Genomic DNA, 23,660 nt, shown 5'->3' with positions numbered 1-23,660 from the left:
TTGAGATTTATTGAACAATGCAGTTTATAGCCACCCGAGTAGGTATTTTGTATCATGGAATTTCTAATAAATTCAACATTTGAAGTAAAGATTACATATTTTTATCAGATAAACACTCACGAGGAACTCCTTATTGTTTCTGTTTCTTGTTTGTAAGTATACTCTGAATGACAAGCCCTAGTCTCTCCACCCCCTCAACTAACCGCCCTTCATCCTCCCACATGAAACAAAGTCTCAGTCTGCGATGCAAATCTTCCCCTGGAGCATTCCCCCCTGGGACTGCAAACATCTCACCTCCACTCAGCACCAAATTTTGCATCTCTAGAGCCTCCCGACACACCTGCGTCGCGGTCAATGCGGCCGGGAGCTGAACCCAGATGTAGTATCCCCCTGCGATTGGACTGGTCTCAGGATCAGGAGTAAATGATACGCCAAAATGACTCAGATGTGTTTTGATTGCTGATGCCAGAACGCAATGCCTTCTTTGTCCTTCGGGGACTAGCGTATTCGTAATATATTCAGGCAAGAAGTTATTCTCAAGCAGCTCATTGATGAAAGTTGACGTTAGTTGTGAAGGAGCACCACCAGAGCGTGTAGAACCACTACGGAGTTATTTTCAGCTTATTTTCAGATTTCAGAATCTAGAATGAAGACTCACGCTTGAGAAAGACCATATATGAAGTCTTTGGTCCCTTCAGCCCATCCAACTCGACACCCCGGACCAATAAGCTTGCTGAATGATCCATTGCTCACGACATTGCCAAATCGATCTTTTGGTCCACCATCGATCACCCGATCTATATCCACCAGACGCAGCGGAGGATGCGAGATTGTGTTGGCGGAATGTGTCGCACCCCAACCGAGAAAATCATACACATCATCAGCGATAACGAGAGCATTGTACCTCCGCGCCACTCTAACAAGTGCCTCGCGCCGCGAACAAGACATTGTTGTGCCCGATGGATTAGAAAAACTCGGAACACAATATATAACATGCTTGTATATCTTTCTATACGGCCTGCCGGGCTTGTATGTCTTCTCCTGTTCCCATTAGCATGGGTTATACGAGAAAACAACCAGCTTAGCATAGAAATAGCACATACCTGACCATCTTGATAGCCTATATCTCCACGATCAAATGCTTCCAAAGCAAGTTCAAGTGCAGCAACATCCATCCCCTCCCCGTCCTCGGGTATCCCTCGCATCCTGCCACTGAACCCAGCATCCTCGAATACCCGAAAAACAAGATGATATGTTGGCTCCACGAGCCATATGATTTCTGTCTGTGCTGGGTCTGTGAATACCTGCAATGCACATGCTAGATTCTGGCTGGCACCGCCAGTAATAGATATCCGCTCTGCACTGACGGGCTGTGCAGGTGCATAGGATTGGGATAGCCACTCTGCTATATTCTTTCTTAGAGGGAAATAGCCTTCGTCCGGGCCATAAGCAAATCCTTCGGTGAATATGGCTTTGTTAGATAGGGCATTGTTGGCTGCTTGTTTGAGACGTTCCACTGGAAGCATGGCCGTTGCGGGCCATCCCCGGAAAAGGTCGATTTGAGTCGTAGGTGCCATTTTTGATGATAATAATGACGGATATTTCTGAGAAAATTGACTTGCTCTTATACTTGGGGCTTGGATGATCTGTACTATTCTTGCTTTGGGAATATAAGCGACCTGGCCAATCACATTGAACATCCGCCATCGTTTCCCCAGACAAAATGGACAATTGCTCATATTGTAGTTTCTATTACTTGATTTCTTTTTTCTTGTCTACTCTCCAAATATCGCTCAAAGAGAAACTTTTCTCTTATTGATCGTATTGCTAAATAATGAAAACCCTTGAACGCCGGCAAGAAAGCCACCCTTTTACGATCGAGACCAATAATGGGTCAGCGCCAGAATGAATGCAAACGCGAAGAATAAAATGTCACCAGGCACGATGTAAATCCAGCCGCTCAAATCTCAAGGGGCGGAATTGCATTCATGCAGAAAACGCCGATGTATGCCCCCACCCTGCCAACGCAAGCCATCCCCTATTCCAAACACACCATGGACTAGCTCCAGCCTGGGAGGAGCTAGGGCTCTATACATTGTCATCCTCATAGACAAAGTTGATGTCACGGATGCGACGGCGGTTGGTGGAAATGAACTCCTGGTCACCGGCGGGTCGCTCGTTGCGGGTGTTGGCGGTCAGCATGCTCTGAAGGCTCATGCAAACGCTCTCAACTGTCTGCACTGGGGACCAACCAGCGGAGCCCAGGAGGTCAAGGCAGATAATTCCATTGCTGTATATATGGGGATGCATTGGAATTGTGCGGGGTGTGCCAGTGGAGGCAGGGCATTGGATGAATTGGACCTCGGGGGGTTCTAGAATGATTGTGTGTTAAAACCCAGAATGGTCTGATAAAATAACGAGATAAAGACAAGCGCAGTGGGATGGAGCTGGAGAGAGAGCCGAGAGAGCCGAGAGAGCCGAGAGAGACAGAGGCTGCTGAGAAAATGGGGCTTACCAATAGGGTATTTGTTACTGAAGGTAAACTTCAGGCGATACGTCTGGTCCAGATAAAGTGGATTCTGGTCAAGGATCTTGATGTCCATTTGCCATTCCTCCAGGTTGTCACATTTCACGATGGTAATTCCTGGCGGAACATGCTCTTGCATCTGTAAGGTCACAATGTCAGAAAAACATGTTCATAGAATGAGCAATATGTAATATGCTCTCAAAGTATGCCATCGGCGGGACAAAGGCGATAAGGCTAAGAAAACGGAGGAATTGGTACCTTAATGAGCTCCTATAATTCACGAATATTTAGTCAGCAAGGTGGGCATTCCAGTACCCTTTAGATTCAGTTTATAACTTACCTTGCTCAGACGCTTTGTAGCGAACATTGCTGCAATGGTCCACGGGTTGCTGAAAGAAAAGATTAGATCTTTGAGCTCCGGTGGAGAAGGAGGGGCGGTGTCTCGATTAGGTGGAGTAGAGCGGATGTATGACGTGAAGACGGCAAAGTGAGGAACTTCTCAACAAGTGGGATGAGAATGAACTGAAGAATGAATATAAAATGGTCAAAAGAGAAGAGATATTGTCAAACGACTAATAACGGTCTAAAGCTGGCCAAGGCTAGAAGTGGGGAGATTATATATCGGTACACGTGATATCGACACCTGACTCTATATTGCTCATGTCACAGACTACTTTTATACTTGATGGGTTTCCATTTTGTTCATAAGCATTTCAATTTATATACAAGCACTGAGACTGGGAGGGTGAGACATTACAGGAGTTACATGTCCAAAATATCTCAACCCGAGTATGCGGCTCCGGATTCAAATTACATAGTTATCACATACATATGTAGTCAGGCAGCAATGCAATGTTGACTAGTATGTATCAGCGAATAAGAATAGTCGCCTCTGTGGCCTTTTTAAAAGTCTCAAATATATCATTTATTGGTGTCCTAGATAAGAAGAATTAGCGCAATATAGGTGAAAAATGTGGTAAATTGTCATATTAACATGTGAATATCAGCAATCTCCAGGTCTTTGACACTGCCTCTAGAAATCAAGGTTGGAATGTAGAATAGAGTATTTAGCTTCTATCTATAATGGCCATGTGAGATGTTTTTTTGTTTCTTTCGAAGGCCATTAGACTTCGGAAATTTCCATGACTATACATGGGATGGATGATTAAGATAAGTGTTTATCAAAATAGTAAGAACGGTGGGTGATTGCTTAAATGTTGTATGTTCACTCTGATTGACTATGAAAAATGGGAATCACAGAACTATATCCAAGAAACCGCCAGGCACATAAAAGAGAATAACAGGGCAGGATAGGCGCAGGAACAGCGTATGAACAAAGCGTAAGATGTAAAAGCGAAACAAAGAAAGATAGTAAACAATTTAGGCAGAACCCGCCTTCTCACGAGCTTCACGTTCAACCTTCTCCCGCTCCTCGGCCTCCTTCTGCTCACGAACCTTGGCCATAACAACTTCACGGAAAATAGCACCGCGGGCAGCGCTTGCCAGACTCTTCTTCTTAGCGTGGCCAGAGGTAGGGGCAGGGCTGGCATCGCCGTTTGACACTGATGGTTCAGCCACGCTTGATTCTTCGGATGAGGCGCCCATGTCCATGGGGCTGGGGATATCCTCTCCGTCCTCTTCCTCGTGCATCTTGAGTGACTCGATACGGTTGGCGAGCTTGACGATCTCGATTCCGCGGCGGAGACGGGCGCGCGCAATGTAGGTGCGGATTTCAGGCAGCAAGTCACGGTCGCTCGCAGTCTTTCCAGTCAGCCATTCGTGCTTGAGGGCTTCCTCTGAGGTAACTCGCTTGCTGGGGTCCGCGTTCAAGAGAGTGAGAATGAAATCTTTGGCGTCCTGGGACACGTCGCGCCAGTATCGCTCGTGGAAAATGATACGGCCTGTGCGGCATTCTTCGATGAGGTCGGTCAAGTTCTCGGATCGGAAGGGGGAGTAACCACACAGGAGGGTATAGGTGATGACACCGAGTGACCACATATCGACAGCCTTACCGTGGCCCTGCTTGAGCATGACCTCGGGGGCAGCATATCCAAAGGAGCCGGCCATGCTGGTCAGTACCTCGGAGGGGTCGTGCAGCATCTTGGCGATACCGAAATCCGCCAAGACCAATTCAGAGTCGGCGGAGCGGGTGAGGTAGAGGAGGTTCTCGGGTTTCAAGTCTTTGCAAAGGTTAGTTCTGCGGAGAGCGCTAGTACTCAAGAAGACCGACCTCGGTGAACGATGTTGCGCTTGTGCAGGTAGTTCACGGCATCAAGTACCTGGCGGATGGTCTGCGACGCATCTTTCTCAGTGAACTTGCCATAGTCGCAGATCCGGTCGAACAACTCGCCACCGGTGGCTAGCTGTGTAACGATATAGAATTTGTCCTAGGTCTTCGATTAGAAACCCGCAACGATCAGACCAAAACATAGATATGTGCTCACCTTAGATTCGAACCAGTCGACAAACGAGACAATGTGGGGATGTTGGAGTGATTGCAGCATTTCAAGCTCATCGTAGACCATATTTTCGTTGCCACGGACGTTTTTCTTGAGGATTATCTTGATCGCGACCTTATGTCCGTCGGTGCTATCCGCCTCGCGAACAATTCCGTATGTACCTGCACCCAGCGTCCGTCCGAATTTATAGAGAGCCCTACAGCCAGCGAAAAACGGGTCAGCGAATGTGGGGTAAGGGGGCTAGGGTAAGGAGGCCGTACTTCTTTTCGTAGCTCTCTGGCTGTCCGGACAGCTTGTTGAGCATGGTTGCGACTGGAAAAGTGCGAGTTAGTAAATTGCGGGGCCTTTCAGACGAAACGCGCAAGACAAATGAAGCAAAAGACCCCTGGAGGAGCCGACCGAGGGGAGAGGGCATAGGAATTGCGAAGCAGACCGTGGCACAAAATGACAGCTAGAAGTCCCCCTAGCCCCCATATATTCCATAGAGAGCTGACAGGAAGGGTGTAGATCGACATGGTAATTCCAACGCAGTGAGGAGTCAGATTGGGGACAAGGCTGACGCGAAGCCGGACAATATTCGGGCAACAGCAAATGACGAATCATAGCAAGATTGAATAGAGAACAAAAGTCCCATGAATATGAAATATCGACTCACAACTCATGATGTGGGGATAGGGCTGCAGATGCCCAAGGTAGATGTACTCGAATGGGCACGACCCGTTAGGTAGCAACTAGTAGAATGAAGAAATGGGTTAAGGATTCAAGTATTGAGGGTATCGAAAAAGTTCAATCTAAAAGAGAATAAGAGTCAGTATCGAAAATATACTGAATTCGAGGGGCGACCATGCGCGGGGGTGGCTGTATTGGATGAGTACAACATAGACATACCGCAGACTGACAACTGACAACTGATTGACAATTATCAGAGACAGTTCAATAAGTCAGAGATGAATATAAAAAATAAAAAAAAATTGCCTAAAGAAAAGGGCTGAAGAGGGGGGAAGATCAGTTCTAGACGCGATGAGGCTAGGAATTCGGAACTGTAGGGTTTAGCGCCAAGCACAGCCACAACGGGAATGTTACTGCCTCCAGGGCTGAGATTAGACGCTAGAGGTATTTATATGACTTATTAAGAGTGCAAATGTATTAATGTAAATTCTCAAATACTAACATTAACTGAGTAGCCCTTAGTTATACTTTGATATATGTCGCTAGTTACAAGGTACATATGTACATGTATGCGAATCCACAGCCGTTTTCTGTACAAAAATATACCCTTTTTTTTTTTCTCTAACACAAGAAGTTTCAAGACCTGTATATTTATTGACACCATTTCCACTACTTTAGATCCCCCAAAAAATAGTATGAACTTGAAATGGACATTAATATGAAAGCCCTTCCCTGATTGGCAAATATTCTGACCCCACTTGGTGCCTTGTGTGGTGCCTTATGTGCAGCGTCACCAGACGTCATAGGCTTGAACAGAGGTATATCAAGCACAATAACCACCGGTTTTTTTTTGGCTTCTATTAAACTTGACATATCCTCAACTTGAACCTTTCAATGATATCCTTCCTCTTCTTCCTTACCTTCCAGGTAATTCTACTTGGCGCTTGGGTCGCCGGTTATCTAGACCCATACCAGAAACAACTTCAAGAGCTCTTGCTGGACTACATGGGCGAGACAAAGGTGTCTTATGGACTGAAAAGTATGTTATACCAAAGAAAAAGAAAGAAAAAAAAGTATACTAACCAGAATTTACTTACAGAAAGTCTGACTGGCAAGAAGCTCACCGAGGACCAGAATCTAAGCAAGATTCAAGATCAGCTCGGGAATCAATTGGGTGGGATGTTTGGGAAAGGAGGCCTGGGAGAGGGATTTGGCTCTGTTTTGAGTAAAGGTCTTTAAGGCTGGGAGGATTCATATGGATGAGAATAACAAATTGGACCTTTGGAATTATGATTAAGATTAAGGAACAAATCCACTCATGTTTCCATGCAACCTTCAACCGGTAACAAAAGATATGATCTTTTATAACCAAGTGAGCGAAGACGCGACTTTTAATACACCCGGCATACTTAATTTTTCAACGCCCTCAATCTGCAATCAAGTTGATCAAATATAGACCATGATACCCCATGATCTAAATTGCCAACCCAGGCAGATTGAGCTGAATCGAAAGGCTCCATCCAACGCCATGCACTTGCATTAGCACTTGCACAGCACCCAACCAGTGAGAAAGAAAACGCAAAACGATCATAATAAAAAGACACCAGTAAGAAAATAAGCAGTAAGATCTCACCGCTTCAACCATTCGCGAGATCCATAACCTGTCTCACCAAGCTCAGCCAATGCAGTTTCGCAAAGCTGGTCATAGTACTCAGTCCCCTTCCAAAGACTATGCTTCGACCGAATACCAATCCTCCAATCCTCTTCCCTGAGGCGCTTGATGCGCTGTGCTTTAGTCTCAACCCGGATAACGTTTCCATACTCATCAATATTAGGTCCCTCGATCACAGGCTCCTGTGGTTCACCGGGGTTAGACTTGACGGGAGAAAAAGTCCAGAAGGAGGCAGACCGAGCCATAGTCGTGTTGCGAGAGCGACGAGCCTGCTGAAGGTCCGAGACATGCTTAATCTGCTTGCGGAGCCCGGTCACGTCGGCGGGGATGTGCTCACGGAGCCACTTGATGGCGCTATTAAGCTCATTGATCTGGGCCGCGCGCGCGGCGCTCACAGGCGCGGGGGAAGGGCTTGTCGACCGCGACGAGAGCGAATTGGTGCTTTTCTGCTCTGGCGAGCCTGCGCGGCTGGTGAATGGCGAGCGGAGGACAGGGATCTTCTTTCTCAGAACCGGGGTGGGCGTCGGTGGAGGTGACGGGAGGACGGAGCTCAGACGCTTAGGCTGCGGTGCTAGGGTTGGAGAGTTTGGCTTCTCCGTGTTAGCATTCAGACGCCCGGATGGGATTATCTTTAAGGGCAGCCGGGGAGGGCGAGCTCGGACGGGTCGATTCACCTCAGACTTGGACGTCTCCTGCTCTGGACCTCCGCAGATTACCATTGTAGAACTGTTGCACATGTGCACCTCGCCAGAGCTCTTCCGGATTGCAAGCGGGGGTGGAATAAGCTCGCTACGCTTTACTGGATCCTCAAGTCCGGCTGGGAACTTGATCGGAGACAGACGCACTGGCGGCTGATTTAGGGTGCGAGGTTTTGGCGGCGCGTGGGTCACAAAAGGGTCGTCGCCTCCTGCCATAATAGAGTTATCAATCATTCGGGCAATCTTTCGGACGATAGTTCCCCCGTTGGGCAGCCCATCTCTGGCACTATTAAAAGAGATCAATTGGTCTCTCGTAGCCGGGCGAGGAGAAACGTCGCTTGGTGGGGGAGGGGGCTTGCGAGTTGGAGGCGGGATATGAAAAGCTGGGGGAGGAGCATCATAGTCGAGACGCGAGGCTTCTCTGGCAGCAGGAGGTGGTGTGACACAAAAAGCAGTGGTAATAGTCGAGCCGGAAGAGGAAGAAGAGAGAGGGACGGGCGCAGGAGGAATGCTAGCCAGCCTAGCATTATGAGCTGACAGATTCTCGACTGACAGAGCTTCAGAATTTGTAACAGACCCAGGAGCAACCTCACGCTCCAAAAAAGGTGGACTCCACACGACAGTAGTCACAGAAGACCGAGGAGACGAGTTGGGCGAATGGAGAAAGGTAACTGGCGAGTAGGTCTGGTTGGGATTCAGAACTGGCAGCGGAATAGTGGCGGGCAAAGACTCATAGGCAATCTGAAACCGCTCCATAGCAGAAGTCAGAAGCGGGACTTTGACAGCTGAAAATATGTGAGCAGCTCGTCCCATATACTCATATGAGGTGGCTGCATAATAGTGGAGGTAGGTCGCACGGATCGGATGGAGCTATGTATACACCCATTAGAGGCCGAAATCTGAGATGAGATCTGTGAAACACAAACCGGATTAGACGCGGTGTCTATGAGCTGATTGCAACGCAAGGCACATTGTTTGTATTGCTGGTTGAAACATAGCCATTTCACATCGGCGAGGGCTCTCTTCCATTCGTAGAAATTCTGGGGAGGAGAGAAGACACCAAAGGGCAACGAGGCCTCTGATGGCTTTTCTGAGGTATTCGAGGTTGAATGGGAAGCCATTTTGGAAGAAGAGATGAAACACGGGATGGGGGGAGAAGAGAAGGGAGAAGAGACGAAAGAAGAGACGAAAGAAGAGACGAAAGAAGAGACGAAAGAAGAGACGAAAGAAGAGATGAAAGACTGGACAGTCTGCCTCCTCAAATTGAGACTTGGGCACTTGGGGTACCAACCCAGAACTTGCTGGACATGTCCGCCATGCTTCTACCTTGTGGCCTCAAGACTACAAGGCATATCTTCAATGATATTTTTACGGGCAAAGAAAGTACATATTTGCCTCTACCAGCCAGGAAGCAGTGCCTTCATCATCATTGGAAACATCCGTAAAGTGAACATAATATTAGTTACTGGAATTGTAGATACTGACATGAATCTCAACATATCTGGGCCTCCTTGAATGCCTTCCGACTAAGGATATTTGCCAGTGAAAATATCCCACAAGCCCATAACGGTCATCTAGACTTGCTCAGCAACATGAGCACCACTCATCTCATGTTTGATACCGGCCCGTGACAATGCCTCGCCAGTCGCCGAAAGCGACTCTAGGAAATCACCCAGCAGACGGTCAAGTTCTGCTGTCACCACACCATCATCCATACCTTCCATCAGACCCGCCGCACTTGGGGGATTGAGAGCGGGGAAGGGAATGGGTCGCTTATCTTCTGCCTGTGACATGGGGACTTCAGATACGTCGTGTCGTGCATTTCGTATGGTTTCGAACACCGGAGTGTCGAACACGGGAGATCCCGGTTCTGAGACCGGGCCCGAAGTCACCGAGGAAGCAGTGGGGGTTTGGGGAATTGGAACGGCTGTGGGTAAAGCTGTCATAATATCTTCAAACGAGGAGCTTCCGGAGTGCGCCCTCCATGTAGGGTGAGATTCCTCGTCCGGGCCGGGGCCATCGAGGATACCGGAAGCCTCATATTCATTGTAACCGGCTAGTTCCATCATAGCGGGGAGTTCTGTGTCGAAGAAATGACTGTGATGAAGGGAGTTTGCGCCCTCTGGCGTGTCGGGGCGATCGAAGCGGAATGGATCGTAATCTGAGTCGGAGACATTCGATGCCGAAGTTGAAGGACGTGAGTCACCTGGTTCATCTGTTGACTGTGGTTGCGACTGCGGCGGAGGTTGAACCTCGGGCAGTGGAGCCCGGAGGGTGTCATGTCGGTCATCGTATGTTTGGCTCTCGGGCACGGATCCCATGACTGGGAAGGTCCACTGCATGGTGGCTCGCTTCTCAGCCTGGAAAGACTCCTCCGTTATGGGCTCCTGTGCAGGAACCTCCTCTTCCTCTTCTTCTTCCGACTGTTCCTCTTCATCTTGTACGAATGACGGGAATTTCCAGTCCATGGTGGGAGGTCGAGGACCAGACGGCACGAAGGTATCTTCGAGGTTTCGATCGTCATCCACACTGCTATCAGACGATTTTGAGCTGTTCTCAGAGGAGGTCCTGTTCAACCGAAGACTGGAACGGTTCGCGCGGATAGTGTTTGCATCAACCAATTGGAAAGGCTGTGCAGACGGAGCTCCTGCTGCGTAGTGTGAGGCCTCGAATGACCCGATGTCGATATCGAGAAAAGTTGATGTGACAGAGGAGCGGTCTGTTTCCGCACGGAGGGGAAGATCTGAAGTGGACTGGGCGGGTTCGATGGGGACAAAGTCATTTTTTGTTTCGTACGTATAGCTGGGCTTTTCCTCATCAAACAGGCCTTCCATTGCCTCGGCGCCTCGGCGCACACGTTCGTCGAAATTGGCCTTATCTTCATAGTTAAGATCGTCCTCTGAAAACTGTTCGTACATGTCCTGCTCAGGCCCTGCATCGGTAGGACTGATTGATTGCTCCATCTCCGCCAGCGAGGCGGCAATCTCATCCAGGTCAATGACAGAGAATCTTCGCTCGAACCCATCTGTTGTACTGAAATTCCAGTCATCTTCCGACTCCTCAATGCCTGGGAGTTCAGCCGCCTGGGCGCCGCCTGGGTGGAACAAAGAAATACGCTGGCCTCCTCGCTGAGACCACTGGTAGTAGTTTCTCACCAACTCACTTACAGAGTCGGTGGGATATTTCTCTTCTGTATCGGCAATGTAAGGGTGGGAAAGGATATCTGCCATAGTGGGGCGGGTGTCTGGATTGGAGTCAAGGGCGTAGGCAATAAGATCTTTCAATCCTTGGCTGTACTGATCGCTGTCCAGCTGGGGAGTTTTGCGATTAAGCTGGCGACCGATTTGCATTCGTTCTCGTAGGCCCGCGTTTGGCGGGTTCCCGTTCGCAAATTCGAACAATGTGCACCCATACGCCCACACATCAATTTCGCTCCCGTAAAGATGGGCCTCTCCACGAGTTGCAAACATCTCTGGCGGCATCCAGTGTGGTGTTCCAATCCAGGTTGATCGTTTGTCCCGCTGTGATTGGAGAACACCAGCAACACCGAAGTCACAGATTTCCAGATGACCCTCTTCATGAACGAGAATGTTTGCAGCTTTCACATCGCGATGAATGATCCCAGCTTCGTGAATAGCACGAAGTCCGACAGCCAGCTCACGAGCGATTGGAATGATGTATTTTTCATCGAGCTTGTCGTTTGTTGCACGCATCAAGGTACGGACACTGCCACCGGGACAGTACTCGCAGACCAGCCACAATTGAGAGTGGATGGAGATGGCTTCAATGATTTCGTTGATGTTTTTGGCACCAGAATCCTTCACTTGCTTCATCACCTTAGTTTCATGGATGAAATCCTTTATCGACTCATCTCTGAAATCTCGAAGCGACTTGTAGTCCAGCGAGTCAATATCTAGGACTTTGATGGCAACCAGCCGACCTGATGATTTTTGGTGACCTTTGTAAACACGACCATAGGCACCTTTGCCTATCAACTCTTCAAACTCGTATGGTGGAACCTCAGTTTTCGCACGACGACACATCTCTTGGACAGCCACCCCTTGTTCACGAGCTAGCTTGATTGCTTCTGCTTTGTGCTTGGTGATGGCCGCCATTGCAGAGGATGGGTCCAAGAGACGGGATGTTCGAGAATCCATTGTGAGTGAAGATGATCTTGAAATGAACCAGGTATGGAGACAGGTATAAAAGTGAGAAAGGAGTAAAGATAAAAATGGGGCTGAGTGAGTCAAGTTTAAAGTGAGTGTAAAGATATGCGGCTCCTCTGGCGTGAAGTTAACGATTGAGTGTGGATGGAGTGCCCGGGCTTTTGCGGGCTTGACAAAACAGATGTTTGAGCCTCTTCACAAGATGTTTCAAGACTCTTTTGCACTTTCGTACGCTCCTTTTCCCTGAGGCGAAAGAGGTTGTCGACGGACGAGAAGAGATACGGAGAGGCGTCTTTTGGTAATATCGAGGGGAAGCTGTTGGTGTGGGGCGCCCTTCGAAGATAGGCTTGAAGGGGCGCTGCCGTCTGATCACGTAGCTGATCGGACGAACTTGTGGATGGTATTCAGGGAAAGCAGTGTACTTATTTGCACGATCGTGGGCCTGGTGGGAGCTGTCAAGCTTCGCTTGTTGTCCCTGGTGATGGTCGATTGGGGGATGTAACTCTCTGAAAGAGGCCCTGGGGGACAGGGAAGGGACTCGAAAGGAAACGTTCCGAGTGTTAACGACGGTTGAGGTATCGATAGTAGACGACGGAGGGATTCCAGAAGAACTAGTTGAGGTATTCCCTAGCCCACTGGTGTCGAGTGCAGATGTACTAGCTTTGGCACAAACGTTGGAAGAATCTTGCTCTCTGATCGAATTATTGTTATCCAATTCTTCGGAGAATCGGGAAATCCGAGGTAGGCTGGCCACAGATTCGATTTGAGTACTGGAGACAGTCGACGTATTAGCCTGGGCACTGTCTTTCGGTAGCACTCGTTGGGAGTCAGAAGAAACGTGGGAGAAACTTTGGTCCCCGACCGTTTGGTTGCGACCGGGAGGGACTGGAAATGATTGAAGTAATTGCTCAAAGCTCCCGGGTTCCTTTAATGTCCTCGGATCCTGGGACTTTTTGAAATTGCCTTGGGTTCCAAGGGTGTCGTTGAGATTAAAAACAGAGTCGGGCGGCTCACCTATTTCGCTGTCATAGACTGATGGGCTTGGCAGTCCAACTGATTCAGGGCGTGCAACTTTCTCCGATGTCTTATGGTGTTCGGGAAGCTCAGAGGACTCAAGGCAGGGATGTTCGTCCGATACAACCTGTTGGAGTAACTCGGAGAACAGAGATTCTGAATCGGCGGCGATGAGAGAAGTCCACTCTTCTCCGTATTGAACTAGATCTCTGCCTTCCAAGCCTTCGCGAAAGCCACTAGGAGGACGGTGGGTGGGTGGTAGACGAAACTGATTGGCACGTTCACTGCAAGGGCGGTAGGTTAGTCAGTGAAACTCACCCACTGAGCGGAGGAATAGCTTGCCAGAGCCTAGTAGATGCAAGTCTATGAGCAATGCTGGTAGAACTGAGTTGGCCAGGTTGATTTCGGCTGTGACTGGGCTCTAGATCTGTACCAGGAAGCCCAGCAAATGGATCGGATGAGCCGAAGAGACGAAGCAAGAATTGGTGCTCGCTTGGAGGAAACCCGAGCTCCTCAATTAGATTTTGAATACTGGGCGACTCGTCAGCCATTCCGTTTCAGAATTACATAGGCGGTATATCAATCGAGCCCGGGGTCAATTTGATGATGGAAAAATGACAGTGGGGATGAAAGCAATCGTGTCTCGCTGTCAATCATTTTGGGACCTACCTGGTCGCTTATTTAATCGAAAGACGAGCCACCACCTGGGAAACCCGGAAACCCGTGTAATCGAGTAGACACCCCGAGTCTCTCCATTTGCCCTTCCAATACAAAATAATTCACAGGGGTCAGCGGGCTTTGACGGTGAACTAAGGCAGAGTCGAATGTTTCAGAGCCCACAGCCTGATTCACACAGCTTCCCACCTATATAGTATAAGACTTGAGAAGTGTGGATATATTGAGGAACAGGGCGACGAAGACCGGCTGCCAGATGTCGTTGGCGATGTTGTGGCACGTGATATGTGCACCCTTATCGTGATCTTTAAGGAGCTGACCGCTTTGTCCGTTCCTTTTAGGACTTCCAAAGGGTGGAATTCTGACCGCCATTAGGAAGCCTTCAATCTAGTCCACCAGGCCTGGAAGCTCAGGATTAGCAAGGGCTAGTATAAACTCTTGGATGTCTTTGCAGTACTATTAGATGATTCCTATCGCGGGCAGCCTTCAAAGATGCCCAGGTGGGGATCGGATCTTATCGCTTATCGTGAATTATCGCGAAGGCTTATCACCTTTTTTTTTGGTTGCTCCGCGAATGCTCCGCGAATGCTCCTACATACATATACGTACGTACTCCGTACATGCGTAGTCATTACACTAAAACTAGGTGGAAAGAAGTGATTTATGCATCAAAATTATAGGCAAATTTGGCTAGGGCCCTATGTTGCAAGCTGTGCTGTTCTTGTTGTGATACCATGGGCCACTTATAAGTGCCCAAGCTATCTATCATATACGATATGAGATAATAAGGCCCGCCTGTGCTCTGCACACTTTGTATTGTATGTACTCAAGCTAATTATGTGGAAATAGGAAAATTTCCAGTACATTGAAAGATGATCTAGTAGATTGGGCTGAGAGGCCTGTCTACTCGAGTTCTATTAGGGCCATGTTACAGTGTTATAGTCTCTCTTAGGACCCTTCATTTTGCTGGATCTATATTAAAGCCCTGATATGGTTACTTTCGGGGATATCGGGGATTATTCTTTAATCATATAGGTCTTAGGACTCTAACCATTGGGGTTGAGAAATGTTAATCAATCATCTGTCTATTTTCGAGGAGTGAAATGCAGGCCAAGAAACTTGACGATAGGCCCTTTTTCGCTGCTGATCAGGGGGTTTCGATCGAAGAGCTACCCAACCCCAGCTTGTCTCTGTGTGGGACTAGTAAGATGTCAGGGATTGAAAGGCAAACGTCATGATGGCATGTCATAAGATATTGTCAAGAGGAACACTACAGCCAGTATACCCTACAGGATAAAGAAGGGCTGGGAAAATTTGGTGGGTGATGCGAGGGTAGTATTACCCGGGGAATGCACGATAGGCCCTACAAACGGGACCTATTAGGCCGACAGGTAATTGCGTTTGATAGGGCCATCAATCATACATATGCTGAGGCAGTTTTAAAGTTCCCCATAAAACCATTGGTTTGCTGCATCTCGACTACACTAATACCCGATATGGATATCAGCTCGTTACACACCCTAATTGTTATGCCACGTGCCGCAGGATCAGCCAGCCTGCTTCCAAATGCCAGAAAGGGTAAATATAGCCTAATGCAAATCGATCTATCCAATTTATCTAACTATTTATACACTCTGTATCTCTCACTAAGTGCTTAGTTTCTGTAATCCTACTTATCCCCACAATGGCATCTGTAGTGGAGAAACGGTCTTTCGAGCAACGTCAGCCGCTACAAGAGCCGACTATGACCATATCCATTGCCAAGCTAGCACAGTCGCCACTGTACAAGCCAGCCAAACGCACTTGCAGCTTACAGGAGTGTACTAGATTGAGTTACCAGAGAGCAAAGGCTTTTAGACATGCATACGGTATTGTTATCATCATATATCTATTGTCATGTCCAGTTCCTAATTGCAACAGGCTTGACAATCCGGGATGTGCTGGAAATTACGCCAAAGTTCTTCAAGATGCATATGGATCACCTAGCTGCGCTTGATGGCGGGGCTTTTACTCTGCTCACTATCCAGTGTAACCTCTTTGTTGGGACAGTGGCTCCGCTTGCTATAAATCGCCCAGAGCTTCAGTCAATCCTCCAGTCTGCTATGAGCTTCGACATCTCGTGAGTTACACATACAAGTGTTTAACTTTAGGAGGGTTGACTGACCAGGAATTTTATATAGGGCACAGTTCATGTTGACCGAAGTCAATCATGGCTTAGATGCACGAAACATACAGACAACCGCTACGATCCTATCTAATGGGGATATTGACCTCCACACCCCGTCTCCAAATGATGCAAAGTAAGTCACTTACCTTGTCTTTTGTTTGAAAAGAGCTAAAAGGTAGCCGTCAGAGTTATGCCACCAACTACCCCGAGAGGTGGCATTCCCGTAGTCGCGGTTGTAATGGCTCGTCTTATTAACGAAGAAAAAGATTGTGGAATCTGGCCATTCCTTGTCCAAATTGGAGACGGAAAAGAGATGTGCACAGGTGTTATAGCGAAGTGAGTTTTAAATGTGATCCCATTATTGAATCAAATCTGTGAGCTAAGTCGTCAAAAATAGGGCACTGCCGCCGCGTACTGGTGCTCACCCAGTTGACCATGCCCTAACGTACTTCGATCATGTGCGCTTACCAGGATCTGCCCTACTGGGTAGCTTAGACCGAAGGAAAGACGAGCATGGGGCTTTCTTGTCTACAATACATCGAGTGGTAGTAGGAACCCTCGCATTATCCGGAACTACCATTCCGTGCCTAAAGGTCGCAACCTTTAACGCATATCGCTTCAGCTGCAACAGACTTGTCACTGGAAAAGGTGGAAAACCAATGGCAGTAATTGGGTTCCGAACACAACATCTTCCTATTCTCTATGCTGTGGCTCAATATAGCGTGCTCGAATCGTTTTATCTTTCCGCGTCGAAATCTTTTCGAGACAAGAGCATCGATCCACGAATCCGTCATGGCATCGCTATCACCTTTAAAGCAGCAGCTCTAGCTCATTTCGGCAAGAGCATCAAGGCCATGAATGAGCGATGTGGATGGCATGGGCATTTTGAGAATAATCAAATGCTTCAACTCGAGGTGAGTTTCTAGCAACCTCATTGAGATACTAGAAAAATGACTCGTATGGTGATTTCAGTTAGAAATGCGTGGTGTGTCAACTGCAGAGGGTGATATACGGGTTCTTGCCATCAGTATGTGCCCACCATCGTACACACTTATGTTCTTTGGGAAATCGCAGGTCTGACAATATAACACAGAACTCGCATCCGAACTATTGATTGGTCGGTATCAAATGCCACCGCCAAAGGACCCAAATAGTCATTTTTCTCGGCATGAAACCTCTCTATTTTCTGAAGGAAAAGCTCTACTCCTGCAGTCAGCCAAGGGAATTCACCGGAGCGAACGGTTCAACCGGGATATTCTACCACTTGCTCTTCCGTTGGTCGAAGCAATCGGGCATCGAATGGCCTTTGAGGCAGCCCAGGAAGCCAATCTTGATTTAAAATTGATTGATATGTACGCGATCGGAGTCATAAAGGAGGACTCTGCCTGGTATGCCGAACAAGGTGGGCTGACCAGAAGGATCCAAATGGAGATGGAATCTCAAGCGGCAGATGCCTTGCTCCCAGATTTGGAAAACATCATGCGGGATTCAGGACTGCATGCTTATAGCAATGCTCCTATGACATCGAAGGGCTTGTGGGATGAATTTGTCGCTGGGTTGGAGACGTTCGAGGGGAATGCTACACCCCATTTACTATCTCGGCTTTAAATTGCTTATGTGTGGAATATATTGAAATTGCGTAAATGGATCAGACAGGCAAATTCCAAACCAACAAATCATTATAACTATGTACACTTAGTAAGAAATGCAAGACTATATGGCGGACTAGGTAAAAGAACATAGTATGCATCAAATCCTATAAACAGAAGAGAGCCCAGATCACAAAGATGGAAATGGAGAGCCGTAGGCCTGCGCCTACATCAATGCGGAAGCCGACAGACTTTTCCTTCTCGCTATCATCTTTGGCTCCTGTGTCATCTGCGTCATCTTGCTCCAATTTAGCCCCAGTGACTGCATTCATGCCAGTCGTGATTTCGAGAATTATATCTTCATCAGAGTCTCAGTTCCTCTGCGCTAAAGAGACTTCATCATTGCCCATATCATAGACAGTGTAGATCTATTGGAAGAAAGTTTGCTCCAAGCACAACACTTTTTGCGTCCTTGGCATCGGTTTCGACCGCGACAATGCCCAAATAGCAGATGTCCTCATCATTGAGCACGCTACCTGTTTCTATGAACAGACCAATGTCTAGCTTGAAACTCGCAACTCCAAATTTGAACGTGAGTGTTGTATCACTAGAAGTTGTATTGCATGGGATATGCATTGGCCCGAACATTAGGACGTAAGTGCCCAATTGAGAGGATATCTCCTGTGCGATGGACTCCGGAACAGATGTATAAGACACCAAGGAGTCATGTAGAGCTTGTGTCGAAAGCCCCTTGGGGAACACCAATGTCTCGTTGATGGAAAAACTCGTCATGTTGACCCGGAAAGTCTTTCTATCATCGGCAGGGTTGTTGACGATGGGAAGTGTGTGGAGTGTGCCATTGTATTTGGCTTTGTTCACACCACCAAAAATCAGAACGCCTGGTTTCTCATCCTGCGAGTCTCCTGTAGATGCAGAATGCAGAGGATTTCCATATACATGCTGAAGGCCGGGGACTTGATGGTTTTAGCAGCAACCAATGCTTTAGTAAGGGAGATGAAAGACGAGTTCGCCTCGCCCAAGCTGAGAGTGTCTATCCAAGAGATTAGTTAACCATGAATATGATTCTATAGACACCTGTGCTTACTCTGGGTGGCATACACATTCAGAATCCCGATCTTCATAGACTTCACAGTTGTATCTCCAATGACAAGAGTGTCGGTTACGAATTTCCCAGTGATGGTAAAGAATGATTCAATCGACTTGCTAAGGGTGAAATTGGAAGCAGAACTGTATTTTCCCTCTTTAACTGGGTCTTATCAACCGATTTTGCGACTTGCTTGTGTTTCAATGGCACATTGAACACAGCAGGCGTCTCTCTTTTTTCCAGAGACAAAGCATCTGTCAAAGAGGTGCCCAGTAGGCCCCAGAGCCACGACCCGCTACGCATGTCGATCGGCAATTAAGCGTGGGGATATATTTTTTAGCTGTACCCTCAGGTAGACCTCCGCAAAGCCCATTTAGGGGGTTCAACTAGCTTCTTGTAATCGCTGTATTCTGACCCTTCTACTAGTTATATAGGGTTTAAATTTAGAAGTTAGAATTATAATAGCTGTATACCTAAGTATATACTCTAATTTTAAACAAAATTCGACTAGTGGATGTTGAAAAAAAAGGTTAATATTAAAGTTATGATAACTAGATATATACTTAGGATTTACAGGGGAGTACTAGCACTTTTTACGTGAACTTCTATAATTTAAGACTTTTCTAAAGAACGCGTTTTCTCGCGTGTTTAAACGTAATATATGAATTTAGCTAATTATTAATAATATATTAATTAAACTAATAAAATATTAGTTACCCTGATCTAAGGGCTAAAAACGGGATCTAAACATAAGGTAATTAAAAAAGTCACGTTTTTCGGAATATTATGGGCTTTCACCCCGGGCCCATAGCCCACCGGTGGGCCCGAAGATAGGCCCAAAGCCAGCCCATTCGTGGGGTTGGGTTGGGTTGGGCCTTGGGCTTTGTGGGCTTTGCGGAGGTCTACCCTCAGGGTTCAAACCCCTTTTTTTGGGGGGGGGGGGGGGGGGGGGTTCTTGATGCCTGAATGCCTTATTTAGCACCGCTCTCTACACCGTATTGTAAATTATTTATACATAAAATGAAGCTTTTGAACTCTATATTCTTGGCGGTTTGCAAGTGTCAAAAATGAACCTTTTCATCCCATACAAATGGAGATACTGAGATTTGTATGGGGATCAAAAGCTTCATTTTTGGACATGCAAACCGCCCAGTAAATGGAGATAAAGAATTACGTAGTGTTTTACCGCTTTTAAGTTTAATATTGCCTAACAAAGAGTCGGTCCTATGTCGTAATAATTTCCTAAATAGGACTAGTATAATACATTGTACCTGCTCGAAATAACCTTCGAATCTTTAAGTTGCTACACAGATACAGAACGTCTACAGTACTTGTGAAGATGTCTCATCGGCCTACGATCCACCCACATACACTAGCCGTTATGCCGCCAGATCGCCAGCGGGCTCTACTGGAAAAGGATAAGAGGGAACCTCAGACTTGCAGATCAGTCTCCGATTTCCTTGAATCAAAGATCCGAGACTACAAAGTCGATCTGGATTACATCCAGTGTGCCCACGAAGGTCTTCTGGAGGCACGAGATGCCGACATGCTCACCGGCCCAGAATACGTTGCGGCTCTACGGCCTTTCATGAAGTCGGCTAGGTCGGCCTCACAGGAGCTGAAAGCTCTCTCATGTCAACGTAAGATCCTGGAAGAAGATCTGGAAGAGCAAGCGTCGGTTAAGCGGCAGCGGCAAGGAGAGCCAGATATTGAAATACTAGAAAGGGCGTACATCGATAGTATACTGCCAAAGGTTATGGCAGCCACGGCTAAACCGCCAAAGAACAAGATGATTGTAGGCAGCCAATTCAACGCATGCAATTTCAAGAGGGACGTTAATGAGTATTACGGCATTCCTAAGAAAAAGGGCTTCTGCCACCTCACGGGCAATTGGGATCCCGCGGATATTAAAGCAGCCCATTTGGTACCGAAAAGCCTCAGCGGTGATGAGATTGCGCACCTATTCGGGGTGGAAACCCTCGTGCTATCCAATCCAAGCAATGGTAACTACTCATTATCCCCAGACCGATCCGGAATTGGGGGTTGGTACTAATTAACTATATAGCATTATCTCTCCACCGGAATATAGAAGGCGCCTTAGACAAAGGACAGATCGTCATTGTCCCAATCCTGAGTGATACCGAGATTACTAGTCCTTCGCGTTGGAAATGTGTGCTGACGGATGAATCCATCCGCAACCTTACGGCAATTACAACGCCCAGTCATTCCTGGAGATGGAATGTAAGTCGTCCTAATCTGATTGAGTTTATTAGCAAGCTCACATTTTACTAGGACTTTGACCAAAAGGAACTTGAATTCCTTTCTGATACCCGACCCGCCAAGCACTTTTTATACTTTCGATTCATTGTGAGATACATCTTTTGTAAGAAGCGAGGTCAAGTCACATTCACGGACAAGGTTGAGGCGGCCGGCCAATTCTGGCCAACACCCGGTCCTTATCTCAGAAAGTCAATGCTGCGGACGTTGGCTAGAAGCATTTCAGGCTACCAGCTACCCGCGAGCTTGGTGGACAACAAGACTTTCGAGGATTCGGAGCACGTAAAGGGAGACCCCGGAGCGGAGTCAGGCATTGTGGCGGCCCAATCTATCTACGAAGCCATGATCGCCTCTATTAAGACTTCGGTACCTGATGAAATGGAGGAAAGGGACTCGGAAATGGGCCAAGGTCAGGCCCTGGATGAGGATAGTACAAGTTCGAGTGGCGATGAGCCTTTCTTTGAGGACAGCATGGAGTTTTTATGAATTGGCTCCTATACCGCGGTGATGCACTTGCTTTTGCTAATGGCGTGGATTTGATATTATATCCCTATTCTTATCCCTCCTCTGTCGGCGGTTATTCTCAGGGTGCTATGGGCATATTGAACTGTCCAGGATGATTGTTAAAAATAGGGGGACCCCTCATAATCCACATTTCGATTCTATGAAACATGAAAAATACATGAAACCCGATAAACCCACGAGACTGGCGAAACCCTGAATCCCCATGCATGGTGGGTCCCCCGAAGTCTCGTTCTGACAGTCTCGAACTCTTCTGACCTGCACAAGGCTATGTTGTTGATCTCCAGATTTTTACCCCCTCGACTTTGGATGTCAAACGTCATCACATTTTTGGTGAATTGCCTGATCGAATAGAATTAGAATGCAGTTAATAATGTTGGCGGCTAGTGATTCGATGCTCTGGGAATCATCGGGGTTTTAATCCTAAAGGGGCAAAATTATATCTAGACAAATTGACGCTAAACCTCTAGCCTGGGCAAAATTGTCACCTGGCTTCGGCAACAAAACTCAGCTTAGTCGCAACTGGACTCGCTTATCAAAGGAAACTTTTAGCAATTGGGTGGCGCCCGCTAGGCGACTGAGTAAAAGCATCAGCTTAGGACGCCTATGATGAAGTGTCATTACAGAAATTCGTGTAGATGGTGAGAAGACAGTGTTTCGTTTCTACCCGAGCAAGTTGGGTGTTCAGCAAAAATAAGGCGGATAAACACTTATGTCTCAGTCAAAACACTCTTGATAATCTTCTCCATAAGCTCATCTGGTAGTTTCTAATAGATAGTTCTGGTGTTTTGTTTTTGCTTGTTCTGGAATATCTGCCGGCATATCTGGTGCTGATTCTGGGTTCGACTTATGGGATATATATTTATTTGTAGATAGAACACTAAAAAGAAAAACCAATTTTCTTTGCCCCCATAGTGCAGGCCATGGTACATTATTGCTTTGAGAGACAGCTGTAAGAATTGGTTCATGTATACCGCCGAGGTTGTACAATCAATGTATACGAGCGACTAAGTGTGCCACCTGCACACAACTCTTTCATTGGATTACATTTCCAGGCAGTAATTTAGTCGTCCACTCTCAGTTTATAGGGTGCTATGTTAGTCGCATTCAAAGGCATACTGTAGCATATTTGGGCAGCCTTTGCAAGGCAACAAGCATAGCGGGAATCTAGAGGAGGTCACACAATCCACTACGTAAAAGTTCCCATGGGTATTAGAACGGCCTTCAGTATTGATACGATCCATATAAAATTGGAAAGTCATCAAATAGATCCCGAAAGTCACCTTGACTTGAGATGACACCAAGAAGTGATGGCGGGATATTGCTCTAGGTCATATGTGAGAGCAGACAGCGTTGAAACCACCTGAATAGCAAAGATGACCATCAATGGAATTATAGAGGTGGGCTGGTTTACTGGATACATCGGTTGGTAAGGTGTCAACCTTATCCCGAGGTCCTCCCCGTGAGCTTATGTCATGATTGTTTCGGTCGCGCTCAGTGTCTGGGAGGTGAAGAGATTAGCAGGGAGGTCATATCTTCTAGATAAAAGTCCCTAATCTGGTAAGCTTTTTTTTCAGGTCAAGAAACGCCTGAATCACATCCCATATATGGGGGTGGCTGCCGGGACACCGGATTACTCGGGCTGGAAGATTTTCCCGGGTTATTCGAGATCCACTATATTGATAATAGAGTCAAGTGTTTGACAGGTTCAAGTCTTGGCTTTCTTGACATGTAGCTTTGCAGTTTATCTATCTTTTTATCTATGTAGGTGTATGCAGGTGGGATGATTTGATGCCTTGGTGCCTTGGTGCCTTTCAATGAGGAGTTAAATTTTGCCCCCCACTAATGCACGAGCCAGCTAGTGAGAATGAAAATTTGCTCGAGGCAGATGAAGCAGATGTAGCAATTTTTGGTTTAGATTTAATTTCTTTAGTTTTACCCCTGACTGTTTTTACCTATATATAAACATAGCTGTATAGGTATTTCGTACCATACATTGATCACTTGGAAGTAAGACCGGGACTCGGGGGATCAGATTTGGATTATTAATGCACATTGCCCCACCAATTTGATAGAGGGGTGAAGTCAAGCCATTTGTATATCCTTGGAAAGCTATAGAT

The 23,660-nt window shown here is 47.1% G+C and overlaps 10 protein-coding genes across 10 annotated transcripts; 3 read left to right on the top strand and 7 right to left on the bottom strand.

Moving 5' to 3' along the window:
* Positions 1 to 130: 130 nt before the first annotated feature.
* Positions 131 to 1,577, bottom strand: N7517_001929 (aminotransferase-like domain-containing protein; the record flags this gene model as incomplete). The annotated part of the gene is made up of 3 exons (XM_056719659.1): positions 131 to 602; positions 659 to 1,041; positions 1,104 to 1,577. The coding sequence occupies 3 exons, from the start codon at positions 1,575 to 1,577 to the stop codon at positions 131 to 133; spliced, it is 1,329 nt and encodes a 442-aa protein (XP_056583794.1).
* A 511-nt stretch (positions 1,578 to 2,088) lies between these two features.
* N7517_001928 (ubiquitin-conjugating enzyme E2) lies at positions 2,089 to 2,894 on the bottom strand (the record flags this gene model as incomplete). The annotated part of the gene is made up of 4 exons (XM_056719658.1): positions 2,089 to 2,372; positions 2,516 to 2,666; positions 2,786 to 2,797; positions 2,868 to 2,894. 4 exons carry the CDS (start codon positions 2,892 to 2,894, stop codon positions 2,089 to 2,091), a joined length of 474 nt encoding a protein of 157 aa, XP_056583793.1.
* Positions 2,895 to 3,907: 1,013 nt separating this feature from the next.
* Positions 3,908 to 5,401, bottom strand: N7517_001927 (serine/threonine-protein kinase; the record flags this gene model as incomplete). Its single annotated transcript, XM_056719657.1, has 4 exons — positions 3,908 to 4,707; positions 4,758 to 4,914; positions 4,972 to 5,182; positions 5,247 to 5,401. The coding sequence occupies 4 exons, from the start codon at positions 5,399 to 5,401 to the stop codon at positions 3,908 to 3,910; spliced, it is 1,323 nt and encodes a 440-aa protein (XP_056583792.1).
* Positions 5,402 to 6,549: 1,148 nt separating this feature from the next.
* N7517_001926 (uncharacterized protein) lies at positions 6,550 to 6,894 on the top strand (the record flags this gene model as incomplete). Its single annotated transcript, XM_056719656.1, has 2 exons — positions 6,550 to 6,694; positions 6,755 to 6,894. The coding sequence occupies 2 exons, from the start codon at positions 6,550 to 6,552 to the stop codon at positions 6,892 to 6,894; spliced, it is 285 nt and encodes a 94-aa protein (XP_056583791.1).
* Positions 6,895 to 7,284: 390 nt separating this feature from the next.
* Positions 7,285 to 9,146, bottom strand: N7517_001925 (uncharacterized protein; the record flags this gene model as incomplete). The annotated part of the gene is made up of 2 exons (XM_056719655.1): positions 7,285 to 8,895; positions 8,952 to 9,146. The coding sequence occupies 2 exons, from the start codon at positions 9,144 to 9,146 to the stop codon at positions 7,285 to 7,287; spliced, it is 1,806 nt and encodes a 601-aa protein (XP_056583790.1).
* Positions 9,147 to 9,599: 453 nt separating this feature from the next.
* Positions 9,600 to 12,182, bottom strand: N7517_001924 (putative serine/threonine protein kinase; the record flags this gene model as incomplete). Its single annotated transcript, XM_056719654.1, has 1 exon — positions 9,600 to 12,182. The coding sequence occupies one exon, from the start codon at positions 12,180 to 12,182 to the stop codon at positions 9,600 to 9,602; it is 2,583 nt and encodes an 860-aa protein (XP_056583789.1).
* A 136-nt stretch (positions 12,183 to 12,318) lies between these two features.
* On the bottom strand, positions 12,319 to 13,756 carry N7517_001923 (uncharacterized protein; the record flags this gene model as incomplete). The annotated part of the gene is made up of 2 exons (XM_056719653.1): positions 12,319 to 13,489; positions 13,524 to 13,756. The coding sequence occupies 2 exons, from the start codon at positions 13,754 to 13,756 to the stop codon at positions 12,319 to 12,321; spliced, it is 1,404 nt and encodes a 467-aa protein (XP_056583788.1).
* Positions 13,757 to 15,564: 1,808 nt separating this feature from the next.
* N7517_001922 (putative acyl-CoA oxidase) lies at positions 15,565 to 17,655 on the top strand (the record flags this gene model as incomplete). The annotated part of the gene is made up of 7 exons (XM_056719652.1): positions 15,565 to 15,753; positions 15,785 to 15,999; positions 16,061 to 16,180; positions 16,234 to 16,383; positions 16,445 to 16,961; positions 17,020 to 17,074; positions 17,141 to 17,655. The coding sequence occupies 7 exons, from the start codon at positions 15,565 to 15,567 to the stop codon at positions 17,653 to 17,655; spliced, it is 1,761 nt and encodes a 586-aa protein (XP_056583787.1).
* Positions 17,656 to 17,803: 148 nt separating this feature from the next.
* On the bottom strand, positions 17,804 to 19,044 carry N7517_001921 (uncharacterized protein; the record flags this gene model as incomplete). Its single annotated transcript, XM_056719651.1, has 5 exons — positions 17,804 to 17,994; positions 18,056 to 18,559; positions 18,598 to 18,687; positions 18,742 to 18,856; positions 18,919 to 19,044. 5 exons carry the CDS (start codon positions 19,042 to 19,044, stop codon positions 17,804 to 17,806), a joined length of 1,026 nt encoding a protein of 341 aa, XP_056583786.1.
* A 1,078-nt stretch (positions 19,045 to 20,122) lies between these two features.
* Positions 20,123 to 21,504, top strand: N7517_001920 (HNH endonuclease signature motif containing protein; the record flags this gene model as incomplete). Its single annotated transcript, XM_056719650.1, has 3 exons — positions 20,123 to 20,744; positions 20,807 to 20,982; positions 21,034 to 21,504. 3 exons carry the CDS (start codon positions 20,123 to 20,125, stop codon positions 21,502 to 21,504), a joined length of 1,269 nt encoding a protein of 422 aa, XP_056583785.1.
* Positions 21,505 to 23,660: the final 2,156 nt, after the last annotated feature.

The sequence above is a fragment of the Penicillium concentricum genome, assembly GCF_028827145.1.
Source record: "Penicillium concentricum strain IBT 3081 chromosome Unknown utg000001l_segment0_segment0, whole genome shotgun sequence".
Classification (NCBI taxonomy): domain Eukaryota; kingdom Fungi; phylum Ascomycota; class Eurotiomycetes; order Eurotiales; family Aspergillaceae; genus Penicillium; species Penicillium concentricum.
This window is presented reverse-complemented; position numbering and strand designations above follow the sequence as displayed.